The sequence below is a fragment of the Silene latifolia genome, chromosome Y, assembly GCF_048544455.1.
Source record: "Silene latifolia isolate original U9 population chromosome Y, ASM4854445v1, whole genome shotgun sequence".
NCBI lineage: Eukaryota > Viridiplantae > Streptophyta > Magnoliopsida > Caryophyllales > Caryophyllaceae > Silene > Silene latifolia.
Window position 1 is genome coordinate 314606216 of NC_133538.1, and position 15419 is coordinate 314621634.

Genomic DNA, 15419 nt, shown 5'->3' on the forward strand with positions numbered 1-15419 from the left:
AAGATGGTAATTAAGAAATTTTATACAACTTTTTGAGGAAAATGATAGTAGATGGTTTTATAGCCATCTTCGAAAGTGTAGATCGGTAGAGTGATTAGGCATCGGAGGTTCGAATCTTCGAAAGTTCACAAATATTTGTGTAGGTATCGCTTTATACAACGAATATTGTAAAATCATCTACTCGTATTAATTATTAGAGTAATCTTATAAAAGACGATAATTAAGACATTTTATAAGTTATTTTAGTAAAATAATTGGTGGTTTTATAATCATCTTGTATAAAGCTGTTTTAGACAAAATTAATTTTCAATATGTAAGATTAACAGGCTTATCGATACTAGTAACTGAAACTTGTAGGCTAATCGGCTATAGATACCTTTTCATACGACAAGTTTAATTTCAACATATACATTTATTCGTTAATTTTTTAAAGGGATGTGATCAATAGTACAATTTTATAATCGACTTACTTTCCTACTTTTTTTACTAAATAATTTTTTTAGTACATTATCACATTCGTAACTAGTTAGAATAATTATATAATTTCGACAAATTCATATATACTTATAACTGAAGAATTAAACTAAAAAGAAATTAGACAATAATAGTTTCTCAATTAAATTAAATTTACTAAATTAAGACATTAATTATTTACATGCCAACATAAATTAACACCTCATTTGTACAAATTTAGCAAATTAACAACTCTCAACTAAAACATTCTCAGTAAATCACACGTAGATTAATAAAAATTAAATAAGTTATCCTTTCTGTTTTATATAAGCTTCAATTTCATCATCCCCTTTTTTTCTCAATCTCATACACATCTCTCCTTCTTCCAACTTCATTCTCTCCTATTCATTGAGAAAATAGAGGAAAGTTAAAAAAAAAACAGAAGTATTCCGATAATTTCATCAGAAAAAACTGCAAATCTAACGCAGTGGAAATCTCACCACCATTCCCCTACACCACCACCCAAAAACCAATAACAAAAAAACAACATTTTATCATCAATGAACAATATTATTATCGCTAACGCAATCAATAATACCAACACCAAACCGATAAACAATAATAATAATAATAATAATAATAATAATAATAATAACAATCATCATAGAATAAGCAACGGTACGCAAGCGTGCGCTGCGTGCAAGTATCAACGTCGAAAATGCGCCCCGGATTGCGTATTAGCGCCTTATTTCCCTCATGATCGTCAAGTACAATTCCTAAATGCTCATAAATTATTCGGCGTGAGTAATATTACTAAGATAATTCGCAACCTTAAGGTGCCCGACAAAGACATAGCCATGCATACTATAATGTTTCAATCAGATGCACGGGCTAAGGATCCCGTAGGAGGGTGTTATAGGATCATTCGAGATTTACATCACCAAATCGAGTTTTGTAAAGCCGAATTAGATCTTGTATTTCAACAATTAGCTATTTGCAAAGCGCAAGTGTATCAACAACAACAACAACAACAACAACAAAGTCAAATGTTGCATATTAACTCTCAAGTCCTTGTTCCTCCTCTATCACACCCCGTATTACAGGGTGTAGTCGAGGAAGAAGGTAACAACAACAACAACAACAATAACCATAACAATAATAGCGACAATAATAATAATAATAATAATAATAATAATAATAATAATAATAATAATGATGATAATGATAACAACAACGACGAGTATTACCGTCATTATCATGAGACGTTAATGCGATGTTATTATGAGGGTTACGAACAAGGAGGAGTTCAATATGTAGAAGAGAACAATGAAAACGATCAATTCTCATGGACCCCACACGATGATAATAGTAGCAACAGCCATGGTGAATGTTTCATTGTAAAGCAAGATTTTGCAAGTGAGTGTGATGGTTTACCGATGAAACTCATGAGGCTTGACTCGGGTGACACGTCTCCATATGACATTTCCGATCATGTTGATGTTACTTGTGGTTCAATTCATAGCGAAGAGCTCAAATTCGGATCTGAACCAGAACCAGCAACACAACTCAGGTTTGTAAGAATATAACAAAAACGAGAGCGAGTTTAAGTATTATCGTACCTATTACATTCATTATTATTTAATAAAATTATTAAATCTTATTATCTTATATTAATATAAAATATACATCTAAGTATAGCGTTACAAACTTCTATACCATCAAATAATACGTAGAACTAATTTTCCAATTCTAAAAGTCCATTCCATTACAAGTCTTTTATGGTTGGACAGTTTTACATACAACTTCGTTATTATTTCAAAGTGGTATGATGTAAAACGATTTATATTAATATTAAATTACTTGTATTTCTTTTTTTTTTTTTACAGGGAAGAGATCGTGCTAAAGAGAACAATATCATAGTAGGAAACTAGGATGATTTATTGAACGTGATTTCAAAAATGCAGTTAACTTTTCCAGCTTCACAAGTTAAGCATTAAATATTGGCATAACTTTTGGATACATTCTTGTGTAGGTAGAGAATTTATTTAGATGGTAATTGTAATGAGCAATAGTTTAACAAACAAATTCATAACAGAAATACAAATTACGCCACGCCGGTGCCTTATAAGTCTTCAAAAATCTACAACAACGACAAACGAACAAATATTCTTTTCTAGTTTTTGGATTTTTTTTTTTTTTTTATGTTGACTAAAGATATTCCTTACCGACAGTCGGACCAATTTCATTCGGTATAGAGGATACTGAAGGTAACTTAGTAGATAGACCCCTCTCAATTTTGGTTTTGTTCATTCGCAGGAGTCGAATCGAAGCCTTAACAATTTGGTGTAAGATATTGGAATTTTGGTCACTCACACCAACCAACTTTGATAAAAGCCATGCACTCTTTCATACCATAAACCATATCGTCTTCAAAAGTTACCAATGCACCGGTAGTCAATCGTGCATTCGTGACCATGTTGTCCCGATTGCCCATGGGTCGCGATGTCTCGAATCGGGGTGTTAACGAGCCGAGCCGAGCCCGAGCTTGACCTTGCTCGGCTTGTGCTCACGAAGTAAAACTCAAGTTCGAGCCGATCTTGAGCTTGAAAAAAATATGCTCGCTATCAAGCTTGCGAGCTTTAACGCGAGCTCGAGCCAAACTCGAGCTCAACTCAAGCCTATATATAATTGTTGAATTTTCGGTTTTTTTAATCAATATTTTCAATAACAAGGCTTGAAGGCTTTATATGCAAATATTGGAAAACCAATGAGACATTTTTTATATGTGTGATACAAATATATAATTATGACAACCATTTTTATAAAATATGAGTAATATTTATCTAATTACACAAGTTCGAGCCGCTCACGAGCTTTTCGAGCCGAGCCAACGTTAGCTCGGCTTGACTCGTTAAGCTCTCGAGCCGATCCCGAGCCCGAGACGTGCTCACACGAGCCGAGCTCGAGTTGCTCACTAACTGTCTCGTCTTATTAATATTTAATACTCCTAATTCCGATCACAAATTCTCCCTTATGACGGAGGGTATCCGTCGCAAACTTGCGACGGATACCATATCATCTCACAAAAAACCCATAAGTGTGAGAGACAAAGCACATGGGGTGGGTGCCCACCTTGTCCCCTCTACCCATTTCCACTTACATAATACCCGTCGCAATATCCGACCCGTCGCAAGGGAGACCTACTGAATTCCGATTGCCCATGGGCCACAAGCCACGACCCAAGGTCCAAGCATAGTTGTGTAGCAGTTGAAATAAACTATTTTTGATATGATGGGTCTTAGTTCCAATAATTTCCTCCTTGTCCGCATTTGTAACAAAAAAATGTAATAAAAAGATTTGATTTGACTGCCAAAATACGTTCAATCCACATTATAAAAAAAATCACATTTTTTTTTTTGGTGCCAAAAAACCCCCTTTTCTAACGTTAAGAAAATTTCACTTTTAACAAGATTAGGAAATTATTAGCCATCATTTGACCAAAAAGGAATTAAATCATGTCAATAAAATCAAAGAGATTTCTGTCTTTAAGTTTCTTTGATTGATGACAATCCCTAAGATAACATCGTCAAAGTAGAATATATTGCTCCCTAACAACTTCATACGTTTTTCTTAACATGGGAAATCGGAACTATATTAATAACAATGGAACTATATTAATAACAATAACACTGAGTCTTCTGTAAGACGGTTTGATGTCAATATCGTCTAAAACGGAGCCTAACTATCTTGAGTATAGGCCTATAGGCTATAAGCCTATAGCCCTTGAATCTTAACTAGTTACCAAACGTATATTCTACAAGTATTTGTGTATTAAGGGTGATAAGGATGCATAATTTTCATCATCTCGGTACAATAAAAAAATAAATAAAAAAATACCGATATTTCTAATACTTTTTTCGTATTTCGTATACATACTAGCATAGAATCTTTCAGAGCTGGACGGAGTATATACAAACCTTTTCTTTTTGTTGGGTGATAACATCCAACACAAGATTTAATGGGAAATGTTACATGTTTAAATGATGCACATGTAACATTGTAATGTTAAATGAATGTTAATTCATATGTTTAACATTACGTGCAAAAACATATGAATTGTTATTAATTCATTTGTTTGTAACGTGAAGTGATTTATGTTATTAAAACATAACGTCAATGGCTATATAAAGGATGGTAAATCCTTTGGAAAATGTATCTTACAAATTATAATCAAACAAGGTGACTAGTAAATAAAATTACAGTCGGGGTTTGAGGGTGAGAGGCAGTATAACTGGTGTTATAATACAATAATTTAGGAGGTTACTCTAGGAGTGATATTAGTGACATTGACTAATATTACTGGAGGGCTAGAGGTTGTTATCTTATTTTATTGTGGGTTTCGAACTGGTATTAATTCGGAACGGTTACGTTGTACTGGTACTATATTATTATAGTGGATTCTAGTCGATTTGGCTAGTGGGTTTTACTTCCGGTTTGGAAGGTTTTGCCCTGGGTTTGACCTAAAATATTGTCTCATCTTAATATTGCTTACATTTATTTACTTTTACGGTTTACTTGTCGATTGGTTGCTTCCGTTGCGCGTGGGAGATTGGCGCTAATTTCCCAACAGTGGTATCAGAGCCACTAGGCTCGGTTTGGTGGCTGGTTTAATTGGCAAGGATGTCAAATATGGGGTCTCAATTTACAGTACCAAAATTTGACGGTAAAAGTAGTTTCACCCTTTGGCAGAGAAGGATGAAGGATCTCCTGGTACATCTTGGCTTGGCTAGAGCTTTGAAAGGAGATGATGGTAAGCCGGAGAAGATGAGTGATGACAACTGGGAAGAGGTTTGCACTAATTGTGCAAGTACTATTAGGTTGTGCATCTCGGATTCTGACATCAATTGTGTTCTTGATGACGACTCTCCATCGGTGATATGGGAAAAGTTGGAGAAGCTCTACATGGCGAAGAGTTTCACCAACAAGTTGCTTTTGAAGCTACGGTTATATCGGTTGAGGATGGACGAGGATGCAAATTTAATTGGACATATGAATTTGTTCAATGGACTGTTAGACGAGTTGAAGAAGATCGAAGTAAAGCTTGAGGAGGAAGATAAGGCGTTATTACTCCTTAATTCTCTCCCGGACACATATGAGACTTATGTGGATACTATTTTGTGCTGTAAAGACACCATCACGGTGGAGTAAACACAGACAGTTTTATTGTCCTTTGATGCGAGGAAGAAGGACAAGGCTGGGGTATGGAGTGACAGTACAGGTACAGTTGCAGTTGCTCGGGATGGGAGAGGTCGATCGTTTAACAGAGAGGATGGATCGAAGCATGGCAGGTCTCGGTCCAGGAACGCTTCTAGGAATAATGATGTGAAGTGTTTCAAGTGTGGTGACCTTGGGCATATTAGGCGGTTTTGTCCTAAGAAATGCGGGAATGAAGAAAAAAAGGGCGACGCCAACTTGGTTGCCGGTGAAGGAAGTAGTGGTTGTTTCCTTACCGATGATAGTGACATATTTGCGGTCACGGATGTGAACGACGTGTCTTCCAAGGAAGAATGAATATTAGATTCTGGTTGTGTCAACCATGTTTGCACCCGGAAAGATAATTTTGATGAGCTCCAAGAAGGTATGGCTAGGAAGTTGAGTTTGGCTGATAACTCAACAGTTAATGTCATGGGTGTTGAGGTGGTAAAAATCAAATTGTCAAATGGGGTGGTGCACACTTTGGACAAGGTTGCCTATGTTCCAAAGTTGCGGCAGAATTTAATTTCACTTAGTCAACTAGACTCCGAGGGTTATGGGTGTAAAGCTCATGGGGAGTAATAAAAGTTACTAAGGGTTCTATGGTCCCTATGAAGGGGGAGCTACGTCGTGGTTTATACCGTCTGGATGCATATGCAATAAAAACCTCAAAGGATAGCTGGAAACGGAAAAGTCGTGCACGTGTTTCGTTTGCGGAAGAGGCGACGAAGGTAGATTGTTTTCAGGTTACAGACGGGCGCAAAGGTAAAATTCCTGCTGGTAAGAAGGTGGAGAGCAAGAGGTTTCTCTCTGGAGTCAAGTAACGTCATTGACTGGTTTTAGGCCGCACACGGTGCATTGGTCGTGATAGTGAGTTAGGGTGAGGACCGGATACTAACTCGGGTGTGCAGCTGGGATTTCATAAGGCCAATGGTTGATTCCTCGGTTATGGTCTCTTGTGTTGGAGGGGGAGATTTGTTGGGTGATAACATCCAACACAAGATTTAATGGGAAATGTTACATGTTTAAATGATGCACATGTAACATTGTAATGTTAAATGAATGTTAATTCATATGTTTAACATTACGTGCAAAAACATATGAATTGTTATTAATTCATTTGTTTGTAACGTGAAGTGATTTATGTTATTAAAACATAACGTCAATTCATGTGGCTATATAAAGGATGGTAAATCCTTTGGAAAATGTATCTTACAAATTATAATCAAACAAGGTGACTAGTAAATAAAATTACAGTCGGGGTTTGAGGGTGAGAGGCAGTATAACTGGTGTTATAATACAATAATTTAGGAGGTTACTCTAGGAGTGATATTAGTGACATTGACTAATATTACTGGAGGGCATCTTATTTTATTGTGGGTTTCGAATTGGTATTAATTCGGAACGGTTATGTTGTACTGGTACTATATTATTATAGTGGATTCTAGTCGATTTGGCTAGTGAGTTTTACTTCCGGTTTGGAAGGTTTTGCCCTGGGTTTGACCCTAAAATATTGTCTCATCTTAATATTGCTTACATTTATTTACTTTTACGGTTTACTTGTCGATTGGTTGCTTCCGTTGCGCGTGGGAGATTGTCGCTAATTTCCCAACACTTTTGGACCTAAATCACGTAAACTAAACTGAATGCAACTGGTCGACAAAAATAAGATAAACTAAACTAAAGTAAGCCGAATTTAAATCGAAAAGAACATGCATGCTCTAAACACCAGACGATGATCATCAAAAACCAAGCAAAAATGTAAATCCGTGACATGAACAATAATTCTCTGATCAATTTCTTTGAAACGTATACACTATTTGTAATCAATCATATGATTAATGAAGAATATATAAAAACAATTAATTTCCCACTTCTCGCAAATAATAATCATACTTAAAAGATCGCCTTAATTTAAACCGTCCTAAGTAAAACCTACTTATAAATAATTTACCTTCAAAAAACCCAAAGAATTACAAAATACTAAATTGGAATTTCCCAATCATTCAAAATAATAAAGAAATGAACATTACAATTTTCATTAACAATTTCAACACTAATTTCCCATTATTTTTACTACCATGAATCTTAATAACACCACAATTAACTCTTAATCCAACATTCTTAACATTTACCTTGTCACCAATTTTTACTGCCAACTTTGTATCAATTTTCACCAACAAATTCATAACTCTACCATTCTTTTTCTTCATATCATTTTGTAATTTCCCAAATGATGCATCATCAATAGTAACATTGTTGATAATTGTGGTAAATAACATGGTTTTGTTATTAACATCGTGGATAAATGAAGGAAATTTACCTTTACCAATTTCAATATTTTGAAGAGTAATTAAGGTTAATTTGATGGGACTATAGTAAAATTTAATTTTACGATTTGGGTTTGTTGTGGTTAAGGAAAGGTTGAATTTGGTGTTTGCATTGAATTGGGTAGGGGAAGTAAGGTTGAATTGTGCAATTTTTGTTGGAAAATATAGGGGCTTTTTTGCCTTTGAAGTGTTTACAATTGTCCCACATTGGTGAGTAAAAGGAAGTTTTATGGGTTTATATATACCCACCCTCCTTACCATATCACTAGTGGGTCAAGGGAGACTTTTGTGGAAGCCTTGCGAGGTGCTTAATTTAGCTCGTACACGCGCCGTGCCCGTGCCCGTGCCCGGATTCGGGATTCGGCTTGCGGCGGGCTGTGCCTATCTTTTTAGGCCGCATCCGAGTTTGTTTTGGATTGTGTTCTTGTGTGTTGAGTTGAATAAGTCAGTCCAACTGACTGTCAACAGGAGGGTCATGCTCCACGTTTTTAGCCCTTGACTGCAACTTCTTAGGAGCACGTTTTGTTAAACAAAACTGCTTCTGTTGCTTCTGTTTTTGCTATAAATAAGAGCCTGACCTCTCTATCAAAACACACAAAAATCAAACTCTCTTCTCTTCTCTTCGTCTTCTCTGCTCTCTCATAATTTATGGGTATTGCTGATTTTATCGTTTCAAGTCTCACAGTTCCGAGTGGGCGGAACTGCGTGGGGACTGTAGTGTTAACCTTGGGGAACTACCGGCACTAGCTGATCGCCACCACGGTCGTACCGGAGAAATAGTTTTCAAGGCAGTGGCTTCTACCACGGCACTACATTCGGGTTTACTTTCTGATCGCTTATATTTCATCTTCGTCTGGTATTTCTATTCTACTTCTGTTTCTGCATTGTTTCGTATAACAATTTGAAAACTATTTAGTTGCTGTAACTATGTCTGTTATATCGAAAATTGTTCCTGATATGTCGAAACTGGAGTCATTAGACGGTCACAATTATAAGCCACTACAAGAAAAACTAAAACAGGCGACCGAAATTTGACGACTGATATATTTAGTCGCCAAATTGGCGACTGATTTTCAAATTGGCGACTGAAATCAGTCGCCAATCTGGCAACTGTCTTTTTTAAAAAGGGAATCAAACTTGGCGACCGATATTTTAAATTTGGCGACTGATTCTTGGGTAGTCGCCAAATTGGCGACTGAAATTCGGTCGCCAAAATGAATTTCAGTCGCCAATTGTTTTAATAGAATCCAGGCTGTCTTTTTTAAAAAAGGAATCAAATTGGCGACTGATGTTTTTAATTTGGCGACTGAATAAGGGGTAGTCGTCAAATTTGGCGACTGAAATTCAGTCGCCAAATTAAAAACATCAGTCGCCAATTTTTTTAATACAAACCAGCGCTCCTCTCTCCTACTTTACTCTTTGCGAAAAAAAAAGGGACGAGCGATTGAAACAGCGGCGATGACACCAACGAACAACACCACACAACCACCCTTCCACCGCCATCTCCACCGCCATTTCCATCGCCACATCCACCCTCTTCAATTAGGTTAGTTTTTTTTGTTTAATTTCAGTTTATATAGTTTAATTTGTTAGATTAATTTATAGTTAGTTTGATTAATTTGTGGTTAGTTTGTTAGATTTATTTGTAGTTTGTATGTTAGATTAATTTGTAGTTAGATTTAGTTTAATTTGTGTTTGAATTAAAAGGGAATGATTATGAGGTTTGTCTTTAGGTTTAGGGTTATGGGGGGGGGGGGGGGGGGGTTCGGCCGTGGGTGGGGTTGGTCGGGGTGGGCTGTGGTGGGTCGTGGGTGGGTGGGTCGTGGGGTGGCGGTGGGTGGGTCGTGGGTGGTGTATGGTGTTGGGTAGCTAAGTGATACCGTCTCATTATCATTAGTATTAAGCTAAGTGGAACCGTCTTAATTAATAATATTATTATTATTATTACTAAGTTAAGTGAAATCGTCGTATTATTATTAATATTAAGCTAAGTGAAACCGTCTTTTGCATTAATGGAATTAGCTAAGTGGAACCGTCTTTTGGATTAAGAGAAATTAGCTATTAGCTAAGTGAAACCTTCTTTAGGACTTGATTTTGATAAATTTAGTTTGATAATTCATGTTATTGATGAATTGAGGTAGAATAACCTTGTTATTTTTGTTTTTCTTTTCTCTTTTCAGGGTTGTCACCGCTACACGCTAGGCACCACCGTCTGTGCCGTAGTTGCTTCTTGTTTTCTTTTCATTTTTGCTTTTACTTGATTAGGTAACCTCCTCTTACCAGTTAGCTTTTAAATTTACTAATTTTAGTTCAAATTATGTTACGGACTTTAGGATAGAAGCCTTTATTATGTGGTTGAATTGGGCTATTGATTGACTTAATTAATTTAGTACTTGATTGTGTTATTGTTTGACTTGATGTTGACTTAGTACCTGTTCAAGAATTACTCATTAGGAGTAATTCTTGAATAGTCCCCATTTTGGGACTGTCTTTGTACGTTTCAAGTCATTTAGGTAGTAAACACGTACTTGTGATTTATTAATGAGGAATGAGTTTGGTGGCGATCCCTTTAATGTTCTCCGAATACATGTATATGTGGAGTAATTAGTTATTCTACATAGATGTGTATTTGGAGAACTGAAGGGAATTGCTGCCGAATTTTTTCCTCATTAATAAATTACAAGTGTGTTTGCTAGTGACTTGAAACGTACATTGACGGGTTTAGGTTGGAGTGATAAGGACCCCATTCGAAGATGGATTACTTATTGACAATATTTATATATTGTTTTCATATGTTTATTGTATAATGTTTAAATTTTGTATATAATATTATTGTTATTTTTTAAAAATGTTTAAATTATTTTGGGGTCTTCTTTAGATTAAAATGAAGAGATTGGAACGTTCATGGATGTATGAAGGAAGATTAGACCATTCCAATAAGAAAAGACGTCCTACCGGTAGATTTATAAAGGGTGTTAGCGAGTTTATTGAATTTGCTAAACAACAAGATGAATATGACTTGGTAGACAAAAAACTTAGGTGTCCTTGTGCCAAATGCAAAAACCTGAAATACCAGCTTGACATTGTAGTAGAAGAACATCTCATTATAAACGGGTTTAAGCCAAATTATTACAATTGGATTTCACATGGAGAAGCATATTCTCCAATTCATGAACAAGCTCACACCCATCAAATACAAAATGATGAGAACCCATATAGAGAGATAGTTGTTGATGCTATGGATTCCACTATTTTTACTAGTGATGACCATACAACCATTTCTGAAGAACAACTGCCACACCCACAAGCAAAAGCCTTTATTGACATGTTAAAAGCCTCAGAAAAACCCTTGTATGAAGGAAGCAGAATGACATTGTTACAAGCCGCTTCTAGGCTAATTAACTTGAAATGTGAGTTTAATATGCCATTTGTTGCTGTTGATGGCATTGCCTCGTTCCTTGAGGAATCTTTCCCCGATGATAATATCATGACCCGAAGTTTCTATACTACCAAAAAAGTAGTTAAAGGTCTTCAGTTACCACATGAAAAGATTGATGCATGTCCTGAAGGATGTATGCTATTTTGGAAAGATGATGCTTTGCTTGACAAATGTAAAGATTGTGGGGCGGATAGATATGAGACTAGTGAAGGAGATACAGTTTTGGTGATGAAAAAACACTACAAGAAAAACTAAAACAGGCGACCGAAATTTGGCGACTGATATATTTAGTCGCCAAATTGGCGACTGATTTTCAAATTGGCGACTGAAAACAGTCGCCAATTTGGCGACTGGCTTTTTTAAAAAGGGAATCAAACTTGGCGACTGAATTTTTTAATTTGGCGACTGATTTTTGTGTAGTCGCCAAATTGGCGACTGAAATTCAGTCGCCAAAATGCATTTCAGTCGCCAACACTGTTTTAATGGAAACCAGGCTGTCCCTTTTAAAAAGGGAATAAAATTGGCGACTGATATATTTAATTTGGCGACTGAAATAAGGGTAGTCGCCAAATTTGGCGACTGAATTTCAGTCGCCAAATTGAAAAAATCAGTCGCCAATTTTTTTAATACATTCAGTGCCCCTCTCTCCTACTTTACTCTTTGCGAAACAAAAAAAAAAAAGGGAAGAGCGATTTGGCGAAGCGACGACACCAACCAACAACACCACACAACCACCCTTCCACCGCCATTTCCACCGCCACATCCACCCTCTTTAATTAGGTTAGTTGTTTTTGTTTAATTTCAGTTTATTTAGTTTAATTTGTTAGATTAATTTATAGTTAGTTTGATTAATTTGTGGTTAGTTGGTTAGATTTATTTGTAGTTAGTATGTTTGATTAATTTGTAGTTAGATTTAGTTTAATTTGTAGTTAGATTTAGTTTAATTTGTGTTTGAATTAAAAGGGAATGATTAAGGGGGTTTTTGTGGGGTGGGCCGTGGTGGGGTGGGTGGCGGTTCGGCCGTGGGTGGGCCGTGGTGGGGTGGTTGGCGGTTCGGCCGTGGGTGGGCCCACCGGTGGCGGTTCGGGTCGTGGGGTGGTGTTTGGTGTTGGTAGGTAAGTGAAACCGTCTCATTATCATTAGTATTAAGCTAAGTGGAACCGTCTTAATTAATATTATTATTAATATTAAGCTAAGTGAAACCGTCTTTTGCATTAATGGAATTAGCTAAGTGGAACCGTCTTTTGGATTAAGAGAAATTAGCTATTAGCTAAGTGGAACCTTCTTTATGACTTGATTTTGATAAATTTAGTTTGATAATTCATGTTATTGATGAATTGAGGTAGAATAACCTTGTTATTTTTGTTTTTCTTTTCTCTTTTCGGGTTGTCACCGCTGTTGCTAGGCACCACCGTCACGCGATAGCTTGTTGCTTCTTGTTTTCTTTTCATTTTTGCTTTTACTTGATTAGGTAACCTTCTCTTACCAGTTACCTTTTAAATTTACTAATTTTAGTTCAAATTATGTTACGGACTTTAGGATAGAAGCCTTTATTATGTGGTTGAATTGGGCTATTGATTGACTTAATTAATTTAGTACTTGATTGTGTTGTTGTTTGATTTGATGTTGACTTAGTACCCGTTCAAGAATTACTCATTAGGAGTAATTCTTGAATAGTCCCCATTTTGGGATCGTCTTTGTGCGTTCAAGTCATTTAGGTAGTAAACACGTACTTGTGATTTATTAATGAGGAATGAGTTTGGTGGCGATCCCTTTAATGTTCTCCGAATACATGTATATGTGGAGTAATTAGTTATTCTACATAGATGTGTATTTGGAGAACTCAAGGGAATTGTCATTGCCAATTTTTCCTCATTAATAAATTACAAGTGTGTTTGCTAGTGACTTGAAACGTACATTGACGGGTTTAGGTTGGAGTGATAAGGACCGCATTCGAAGATGGATTACTTATTGACAATATTTATATATTGTTTTCATATGTTTATTGTATAATGTGGAGTATAATGTTTAAATTTTGTATGTAATATTATTGTTATTTTTTAAAAATGTTTAAATTATTTTGGGGTCTTCTTTAGATTAAAATGAAGAGATTGGAACGTTCATGGATGTATGAAGGAAGATTAGACCATTCCAATAAGAAAAGACGTCCTACCGCTAGATTTATAAAGAGTGTTAGCGAGTTTATTGAATTTGCTAAACAACAAGATGAATATGACTTGGTAGACAAAAAACTTAGGTGCCCTTATGGCAAATGCAAAAACCTGAAATACCAGCTTGACATTGTAGTAGAAGAACATCTCATTATAAACGGGTTTAAGCCAAATTATTACAATTGGATTTCACATGGAGAAGCATATTCTCCAATTCATGAACAAACTCACATCCAACAAATACAAAATGATGAGAACCTAATATAGGTGGTTGTATCCATTTGAAAGGTAATTAAGATAATCTAGCCACTTTTAAATTAAAATTATTAATAATAACTAATCTATTTATTATATGTTAACTTTATTATTAATAAAACTCATCATTAACTTTTATAGGTTTCTTAATCATTTGAAGAAAAAAATTGGTAATAAAGCTAGGGTGGAAGGTTCTATATGCAATGCTTATTTAACGGAAGAGATTGCAAACTTTTGTTCTCTTTACTTTGAAAAACATATAGAAACCAAAGCAAAAAACTTGAATGTTGAGAAACCGGATGAAGTAGACGGAAGTTTACCCGAATTTTTTCAAACTCAAGATGATGAAGGGTGTTCATCAATGGGGCAAACAAGATATTTGGATGATAAGGAGTATAATCGTGCCCACCTTTACGTGCTATCTAATTGTGACCTCTTGGAGTCATACGAAACACAGTTTGTTAATGATTTCATTCAGAGGAATCCTAATATAAGTAAGGATGATGTTTGGGACAAACATGAGGACCAATTTCCATCATGGTTTCAGAAACATGTAATTGAGTTGAATATTCAAGATGATTTGATAAGAAGTTTGGCTTTTGGTCCTTCAAAAATGGTAAAAACGTGGAATCGATACTCGGTTAATGGGTTTAATTTTCAAACATTCAACCACGGTAAAGGTAAGGCTAGGTGCAATTGGGGGGTTACTATTTCTTCTCTTGATGACAACGAATACTATGGTATAGTTGAAAATATCTTTGAAATTAGTTATAGTGGACGTGACCGAGCTTATAAAACTGTCTTATTCAAGGTTGACTGGAAGGATAATTATGTGGCTGGAATGAGAGTACATGAACAATACAAGCTTGTAGAAGTGAATCGTACTAGAACATACTCTAAGTATGATCCATTTATACTTGCACATCAGGCTCATCAAGTGTATTTTGCTACTTATCCAAGCACAACAAATGATAGAAATCAAAATGCGTGGTGTGCAATCTTTAAGACAAAGGCACGGTCACAAGTTGATACAACTTTTTTCCAAGAAGAAAACGTTTCAAATGAAACACTTTTGTCTCCACCCGATGAAATCAACTTTGAGCATGAGAATAAAGATGGTGAAGACATGGAAGAGGAAGAATATTATGATGTGGAAGAGAGACTGCCGGGGGAGGATGAGGCGGAGGAGGAGGAGAGAAGGGAAGAAGAGGAGGAGAGGAGGGGGGAAGAGGAGGTGAGGAGGAGAAGGGAGGAGGAGAAAATGACGAGGAAGGACGAGGGGTTTGGAGAGGAAGATGATTATGATGATGATGATGACGATGATGAGGATGAGGATGAGGATGAGGACGAGGGGTTTGGAGATGAAGATGATTAAATTGGTATAATTTTGTATTCCTCAAGAGTAAATTATTAAAATTTAGAAGTCTGTATAATTTTCATTTATCATTATTTGTGTTAATTTTTATTTGTATTACTGTAGATGGCTGGAGCAGGTCGAGTTAGGAAGCGTGGAGGCGG

The 15419-nt window shown here is 36.0% G+C and overlaps 1 protein-coding gene across 1 annotated transcript; it reads left to right on the top strand.

The window, feature by feature from the left end:
- Positions 1 to 1139: 1139 nt before the first annotated feature.
- Positions 1140 to 2576, top strand: LOC141630285 (uncharacterized). Its single transcript, XM_074443126.1, has 2 exons — positions 1140 to 2023; positions 2340 to 2576. The coding sequence occupies exons 1-2, from the start codon at positions 1311 to 1313 to the stop codon at positions 2371 to 2373; spliced, it is 747 nt and encodes a 248-aa protein (XP_074299227.1). The 5' UTR covers positions 1140 to 1310; the 3' UTR covers positions 2374 to 2576.
- The last annotated feature ends 12843 nt before the right edge of the window (positions 2577 to 15419 follow it).

What these genes read in the sequence shown, in the direction of transcription:
- LOC141630285 (XM_074443126.1), top strand. Translation starts at nt 1,311, where the DNA reads ATGCATACTATAATGTTTCAATCAGATGCACGGGCTAAGGATCCCGTA. An exon ending in GAACCAGCAACACAACTCAG is followed by an intron (nt 2,024 to 2,339) that starts GTTTGTAAGAAT and finishes TTTTTTTTACAG; the next exon opens with GGAAGAGATCGTGCTAAAGA.